The 8,232-nt window shown below is 40.9% G+C and overlaps 1 protein-coding gene across 5 annotated transcripts; it reads right to left on the bottom strand.

The window, feature by feature from the left end:
• Window positions 1–1,248: 1,248 nt before the first annotated feature.
• Window positions 1,249–8,176, bottom strand: LOC308392156 (long-chain fatty acid transport protein 2-like; the record flags this gene model as incomplete). Of its 5 annotated transcripts, none has more annotated exons than XM_080875062.1 (11): window positions 1,249–2,561; window positions 2,678–2,808; window positions 3,791–3,888; window positions 3,967–4,165; window positions 4,341–4,431; window positions 4,521–4,715; window positions 4,812–4,936; window positions 5,148–5,303; window positions 5,387–5,596; window positions 5,740–6,217; window positions 8,134–8,176. In XM_080875062.1, the coding sequence occupies 10 exons, from the start codon at window positions 6,197–6,199 to the stop codon at window positions 2,385–2,387; spliced, it is 1,842 nt and encodes a 613-aa protein (XP_080731188.1). In that variant the 3' UTR covers window positions 1,249–2,384. The 5 variants fall into 5 exon arrangements, 4 of the variants coding, with proteins under 4 accessions (XP_080731188.1, XP_080731186.1, XP_080731187.1 ...); XM_080875060.1 differs by lacking the exon at window positions 8,134–8,176 and adding an exon at window positions 6,464–6,597 and having other exon boundaries at window positions 5,740–6,220; XM_080875061.1 differs by lacking the exon at window positions 8,134–8,176 and adding an exon at window positions 6,464–6,588.
• Between the last annotated feature and the right edge of the window lie 56 nt (window positions 8,177–8,232).

The raw sequence follows: 8,232 nt of genomic DNA, 5'->3' as shown, positions 1-8,232 counted from the left end.
CAGATGGCTGCCCCTCCCTGATCCTGGCTCTTCTGGAGGTTTCTTCCTGTTGTAACAGGGTGTTCCCCTTCCTGCTGTTGCCAAGTGCTTGCACATAGGGGATCACCTGACTGCTGGGGTTTTCTCCCCCTCGTTCTAGTGTCCTTACCAAAAAATATAAAGTTGCTTGAGCTAACTGATACTGTGATTTGGCTTTATATTATAAGATAACTGAAATGTAATGGAATTAAACATCCTAACAACTTCTGAAATCATTTCCAGAAAAAAAATGGATAATTTGGCAAAAGTTATAGTTTAAAAAAAGTCCAAATATGAATTCTACAAACAAAAAAACAAACAAACAAATCTTTCTACACGCATTTCAGCTATTGTGTGTTTTTGCAACCTGGACACATTTGTTGTGGAAAGGAGGTCACTAAAGAAACTGTTATCTATCACAGATAATCCTGATTACCTTCTGCACCACTTACTGGACAGTTAGTGCAGGACTTTCTCCAACAGACCGGCTCAGCTTCGCTGTCACACACACAGGTTGAGGAAATCTTTCACAGCTTGTGCATTAACTCTCTACATTGTGACACTTAACAGAGAAATCTGTTCTTTCACATTAACTTTATAAATATATATTGTATATTCAGGCTGGAGCCTATCCCACCTCTCATCATTCTATAACATGGCTAAGACATAAGGACACAACCTTACATACCTATGGCCAATTTATAATCACCAGTAGAGCTAAAATCCATGTTTTGGTGGGGGTTGGGGGTGTTCGGCATTGGCTGCTTTTTATAAGGATATAAGGATATTGTGTGCTCACAGTCAGCTTTCTTAGAGTTTGGGAAGTTCATTGATCCATTTCTTAACCTGTGAAAATGTCTCCCGCATTCGCCTCCAGCTTTGGCTCTCAGATCTAAGATAATTATTTTTATGCTTTTGTCATGTCTACATTTCTGTGTGAGTGTACTATGGATGCATGGTTGTAATTATGCATCGTGTGAGTGAGTGTAAGTGCATATTTAAAAAATGGAATATTAAAATGACGTCAGCTCCTCCTGTAGCTCCAAACAATGAAGTAACTTATTTGGATCAAATAAATAAAAAATTAAAAATAATCTTTATCCAATAAAAAATTTGTGTGGAGATTTTAAAGTATTCACCTGGAAAAACTAGAGATCCGCCACCCCCCCTTCCCCCTCCACAAAAATATAGCGCAAGAGAGAGGCAAAGCACAACAGCACATCCGTCGGCACTTCTCATTTAATTATAAAATGTGATCAGATCGCTAATATTTTTTAAAAAAAGAAAGAAAAGACAGATTTGATATAAACATGTTCAAATGCCATGGTTACGTTTCTTCAAGGAGTTGAGAGTTATTACCAGCAGCAAACCAACTCTTGAGTAACCTGACATTTAACTGATGGGTGGCATCAGAAAGGAATTAATAATATAATGAATTTAAAGTGTTATACATTTTAATGCATTTCCTGGGTGTCTTACAGCTTATCTGATATGTGAGATGGAAAAAGGAGATGCTTTAAATCCTGACACTCAAATTTGAGCCAGATTCAGAACAATTGTGGTTTAATGCTGCCTAAAATGTGCGTGCATCCCTGTAAAATGCTGCACTACAGTTTGCTGTATGTTGACAAAATATCTTTCTGTCCATGTTCTCGAGGGCCGTGGTAATCCATCGACAGCAAGTCACTGGACAAAAGTGATGGATGGACTTGTGGACAGTGGCAGAAATAGCATAATATATTATACCACTGAAAGAAACATTTTTTATTCCCCCATTTATGATTCCCTTTTTAACATCAGTGACCCTGTGGTTAATGAGCTTGCTCTCCCCTGCCTGAGCTCCATGGCTTTAATCCAGGCCTCCTGAACACTACGAATCACTCAACCAGAGGGTGAAAAAAGAGCACCTACGCTGGGAGCTGGTGTGAGCTTCTGGGACATAAGACTAGATAAAGTTATTCAGGGTATACATTCTGCATGAAACCAGCTGTATGAGCTGAATTACGCCACTGAATAAATCCACTTACAAAAGCATAAACTTTTGGTGTGGAGGTTTTAAATGAATATTAAAGAGAGCAGAATGTGTGACAGAAAGATATGTTTGCTCCCACACTGCCAAAAGCCTACACGGACCAGAATGCAATGCAGGAAGGAGGTGTACAGCAATCCATTTAATAAACTAGTGAACCCATCACCACACTCACAGATTGGTACATCAAACTCAAACATGGGGGGTGTGCATGAAAGAACAAAAAATAAATTTATGCTTTACACCTTGTCATTAAAATGTGTAACCAGAAGTGACACAACAAATGATTCGCTTGTGTGTGAAAAGGTGGATTTTTTTCTTCAAAAGTAAAATCACTTTATATTTTGACGTCTCCTGCTATAATTGAATCAAATACATCTGGCGTGAGTGGAGTATAGTTCTTCTCTTTTTCATTCAGAAAGTAGAGTGGGTCTGTTATTTCATTTGGGTTGAAGCCCTGCTCCACTACTTTCGTCTTTATTAGCTTGAACGTGCCTGTAATGTCCAGTGACCTCTGTAATAAATCACAGTACAACCAATCATTAGTGGGCTAAATAAATCACTATGGCAACAAAGAGGCTTACCCACAAATGCATTTGTAAAAGTGTAAAATAACTGCAGTAAACATACTTGAATCCTCAGAAAGCGTGGCCTGGCGTAGGACGGCAGGAAGTCCTCGACATGTTTAAAAACAGCCGTGGAGTCAAACTTCAGTCCATCTCTCAAAGTAACAGCAGCCATCCCGGCTCTTCCCTCCTGGCCTGGAGACAAAAGTTAAACAGTCACAAAACAGGAGTTAACTGAAGTTCAGTATTGCTAATCTCACGATAGTGTGTCAAAAAAATCTCAGGAAGCTGGACAAGTGGAGGACAAAAGAAAAGGACAGGGCTAAGAAACCTACAGCAGATGAACAACATCTGAAAGTTATGTCCTTAAGAAATAGGAAAGTTGATCCATCTACTGTTCATAGAAGCCTCATCATAAATCTCAATAGAAGAGTGGCTGTCAAGAAGCCATTCAAAGGATGTGAAACAGGGAGAAAAGGCTAAGGTATGCCACATTATACAAGAACTAGACTAAAAATCGGTGGTGACAGGTGTTATGGAGGGATGAATCTACATATGAAATTTCTGGTTCATGCCATCATGAACATATACGAAGGAGGTGAGGAGAGAAGCACAACATTGAGTGTTTACAGACACAATGGAGGCTGGTTTGGGGCTGCATTTCAGCCATTGTTTGGAAATTGATGGAATTATGAATGCAGAATAGTATGGTCTGATTTTAATCCACCATGCAGAAGTATTTGGAAAGCATTTGATTGACAAGAGCTTCATTTTTCTGCCTCACAATGACCCCAAACACACTGCCAATGTAGTAAAAACAAGTTGGATAGAAAAACATACAATGGATCACTATCAGTCATGAATTTGTATCCTCAGATCTTGGACTACAAAATTATTGAAGTAGTGCGGGATCATCTGGATGGAGCACAGAGCAACAAGCAGCAAACATTGCCCCCCCCCCCCCCCCCCCCATATTTTGTACGGCTATATATAAAGATTCAAAGTTTGGTGAGGTTTGGTAATGCCATCTTAGAGCTCCTTTTTGTTTTAAAAAGAATTCATTTTTATGCATAGCGAAGAAAAAATGCTGGATATCATTGTTAAACAATTTGATCATTGATTCAGTAGCATGTGTTTCTTGGTTTTGGCACAAGCGCAGCAACAAAGCAACATGTACCTGGCACTTTGACTCCGTAAACATTGGCTTCTTTAATGCAGTCAGCCAGCGCGAGGATGTCGGCCACCTCAGCTGTAGCTACGTTCTCTCCTTTCCATCTGTTGGTAATTTTTGTATTTTTTCAGTGCTCTGTGTGAGCTCACGTTTTTAAGCATTATTTCAAAACATGTGCTCACCTGAATGTGTCGCCAACACGATCGTGGAAGTACATGAAATTATCCTCATCGATGCGCAGCAGGTCGCCAGTGTTGAAGTACAGATCACCTTTCTTGAAGACGTTGTGCAGCTTCTTTTTCTCAGTTTGCTTCATGTCTCTCACATAACCAATGAATGGAGCTTTGGCTGTTATTTTAGTCACCAGAAGTCCAGGTTCACCTGATCAAAGTACAGGAGAAGTCATATTTGGGGTTGTTATATTTAAAGTCAATATTAATGAGATTTAAATAAATACTTATTTTTAAAGATGCATGGGTGAGAACTTTAGAAATATAAATAAAAGGACAGGAAACAAAGAATCTTTGGTTTTGTAAGCATCCTGCAAGTAACACACCTCTCTGAACCTCCATGCAAAAACCAGAAGAATCCCTCAAAGGTTCTTCTTTGTCTATGTCATATTTGATCACAGCATATGGAAAAAACATCTGTAAGTTTAAAAAAAAAAAAAGCTAAAACACTGCTTCATGAGTGACAGGTTTTACTTCTTAATGTGAGCTGAAACATGGACTTTTACCTTGTGCAGGAAGGTGTGTCGCCCAAGAGCTCCCATCTTGCTGCTATAATTCAACAGAGCAAAGTTTCCCTCAGTTGCTCCGTAAAATTCTCTGATTTGAATTTCCCCAAATCGTCTCACAAAGTCCCTCCAAACATCTGCTCTGATCCCGTTGCCTACTGCAAGTCTGACTTTGTGGTTTTTATCACTGAGTTTCTGTTTGAAGAGAAAAGAAGAGCATGCGTTTGTTAGTTTTTTAAAGCTTTCTGTGTGAGACAGTAGTATTAATGTTGGTGCTGTGTTGGCACAAACCTGTGGAGTGTTGCAGAGATAACGCATAATTTCACCTATGTACTGTATGACGGTGACATTATATTTTCTGCAGTCGTCCCAGAACTGGGAAGCAGAAAACTTACTCCTCAGAACAACAGGAATACCTGCACACAACAATAGATGACAACAGCACACTTTAAAGAGTAGCAGTGGAAGTAGTCAAAATCTTGGGTTTTTCAACAAATATGTAACATATAGTTACATATATGTAACTATGGTTTTTATATTACATTGGTTAAAAAAATAAATAAAATAAAGTCATACACCAATCATATATCTAAAAAACACAATATTATATATCCAAAGAGTTCATACCCCTCTCAATGGCCCCAGTGAAGACAAGGAAGCCGGTGCTGTGATAAAGAGGGAGGGTATCATAAATCACATCTTTGGAGTTCACTCCTGATGAAGGCAGAAGTAAAGACATGGTCCACACTCTGCCTTGAGTGATCAAAGCTGCTTTAGGGAGACCTGTTAAAGACAAGCCAGAGGCTCAGGTGGCGAATCTTCTGTTTCTTTCACTGATGCATCGTGAATCTCAGTAAGTAGTTTACCTGTTGTCCCTGAGGTGTATATGTAGGCTGCTGGACTCTGCATGGTTAAATGGGACCTTAACTCCTTGGGTATAGGCTCAGAGGAAGCCTGATTCATTTTATCAATGAAGCTTTTCACACCTGTAACTTCACATCTGTCAGCTAAGATGAAAACATTGATCTGCTGTTCGTGAAGATGGGGCAGCACCTCCTTCACTGCATCCAGCAAGTCTAGAAAATTGTTTCATACAATTGATGAACTCCAGGCCTGTCAGATTATTTATTTATGTATTTATCTGGTTATTGAATGTTGAGTAAATGAGCTCTCTACTGTCTCCATTGCTTGGAAAAGCAGACAGAAATGCAGGTACTACCTTCAGCTGCTACCAGAGTTGTGGCTCCGCTGCAGTTGAGGCAGTGTAGCAGAGACTTGGATCTGATGTTGGAGTTGAGCAAAGCTCCAGCACATCCAATCTTCACCAAACCCAACCAGAGCCACAGGAACATCGGCTGGTTCCCCAGGAACAGCGCCACCGTGTCTCCTTCTTTTACGCATCCAGCCTGCAGAAACGCTCTCGCAACTTTGTTGCTCAGGACGTCTGCGTCCCGGTAGGTGAACGTTTCATCTTTAAAATAAACGAAAGGCTTGTGCGGCTGCGTCTTCACCAGCTCTAAAAAGCGGTCCAGGATTGAGTAATTAGTCTGCACGCACTTTTCGATGAACCGCCTTACTTTTATTTTAGTGAGCACGAATTGGACATCCTGGAGGAAGGAAGAATGGCGGAGTAAAACGCCACATGCAATCAAAGCCGCACACACTGTCCAGACCAACATGTTTGTCTCACAGCTGTCCTGCTGAAGACAAAGCAGAGGTATAAAAAGGCATGTGGAGCAGGAGGAGCAGCACTGAGAAATTCCAAAGGTTGAAAAGCATTTTGTATTGCTAGTGAACAACCAGATGAGCTGCATCAATGATTTACAGTATAACATACTGCTTTCACGTGTTTTAGGCCTTTCACTGGCTTTATACCGAGTGACCACTTTAGATTGTGCTAGTGGACCAAAATGAAGCCCAAACAGACGGTGAGAGGGTAGCACCTGATGACCTGAACGTGAAGACAGGCTGGAGATTGTCGGATCTCAGCTAAGCTTTTGCTGGGCTGTGTTCGCTCACACAGAAGGGCAGGTGCAAGTTAACCTTTAACTTGCAGTTTTGCCAAGAGCCACTGGTGAGTCTGTTGGGGCACAAGGCAAAAATTCAGAGGAACCCTTTAACTAGCACCAAATACTCTGACTATCAACAATAACTGTCTAGAAGGAAAGTGAAACCCTTTTCTGTGTCCGCTGCATCAGCCAGCAACATCGGGGAATTAGGCAGTCAAGGCCCCGATGTTTCTGACCTCACTGTTTATAATGAGATTACTAAGAAGACTCCTCATACCGAGACGTTTGTGCATACAAAGAGGAGTATGCACAGAGAGCCTACTCCTGGCTCTGAATGTGAGAAGCTGCAGGAAATCTGGTCGAGGCCTCTGTTTTATGACTTGAGGCAGCGCCAACAGGACAGCAGCTTTGACAGTCCCTCCTAACAGCAAAACATTCTAAACGTTATGATCCCCAGTTTATGTTTTTCCCAGTGGTCCTAAGTTTCAACTGTATAAATTCCAATTAACATGTATCTGTTGTGGAAATATTAGTAATAGTAACAAGAAGTTGTGTGCCAGAAAAGCCAGACAGCTGTTAATTATTGAGCTTCAAAGATGTCAGAGAGGATTTCGTAACCTGCTGCTGGCTGGAGTTTACATATTTACAAAGTATGTATAGAGGAGGTTCCTGATTAACTCTAGTGAATATGTATGTTTCTTACTGCTTTATTGCCTTGTGTAAACAAACGCAGGCTAAATTCCATATCAGGAGTAACACTTCAAAAGCTAAATTCAGTGCAGTTTTGGACCTCTCAGTCAGTTTTGAGTAAATCTGCTTCTGTCTAAAAGCTTTTAAGTGGTCTATTACTTTAGCAGTATAGTTTATTACTGTGTGTATGTGTGTGTATGTGTATGGTCAGATTTATAGTGTCACGGCTGCCGAGGCGAGCCGTGTGGTGTTGGGGGAAAGGAGGACCCAAAATGCAGGCAATGACTGATGATTCGAGTGACATTTATTTACAAGGTGGTGTAATGGCAAACAGGCAGTGAGGGATGACAAGTAACTAAAGAAACCTAAACTGGGAAAACTAAATAACAAACCTGAGAACACACGAAACGAGGTGCGGGGCAGAGAGGCGCAGCGAGAGGAACGAAACACCGTGGAACACAGACGAACCGGCAGCAGGCAGGAGAACACACAGGGCTTAAATACACACAGCAGTAATCAGGGGATGAGAAACAGGAGGGCAACACACCTGGGAGAAGTCGGAGCTGGCGAGACAGGGGAAACGTAAACTGAACACACTCACATGAGACGGGGACCTTCAGAATAAAACAGGAAACTCAGACACAGAGAACCAGATAAGACACTGAACTAAACAGACAGATTCACAAACAGACAGTGTGACACCATAGACAGACAGAACACAGACGTGGGACCAGGGCAAGCACAGAACAGAAACCTAACAAATGGCAAATCATAACAGAATACATACTCAGAATAAACAAAAGCATAAAGAGACACAAAACACTGAGTCGGCAGACTCAGGACCATGACATATAGATGTTCAAACAAATCTTTAAACATGCATCAAAAGATTTGTTACTCTTGAGATGACTCACCCTCGAGTCAAAATTCACAAGTTCCAAACAACTTTGCACCTGTTTCAATATCTCTGCAGCAAAAAAAAGAAGAAGAAGAAAAATCAGATACAAAACAAA

Source organism: Rhamphochromis sp. 'chilingali', assembly GCF_963969265.1.
Source record: "Rhamphochromis sp. 'chilingali' genome assembly, chromosome: 2".
In the NCBI taxonomy this organism is placed as follows: domain Eukaryota; kingdom Metazoa; phylum Chordata; class Actinopteri; order Cichliformes; family Cichlidae; genus Rhamphochromis; species Rhamphochromis sp. 'chilingali'.
The sequence above is the reverse complement of the archived record's forward strand: the minus strand, read 5'-3'. Positions and strand labels throughout refer to the sequence as shown.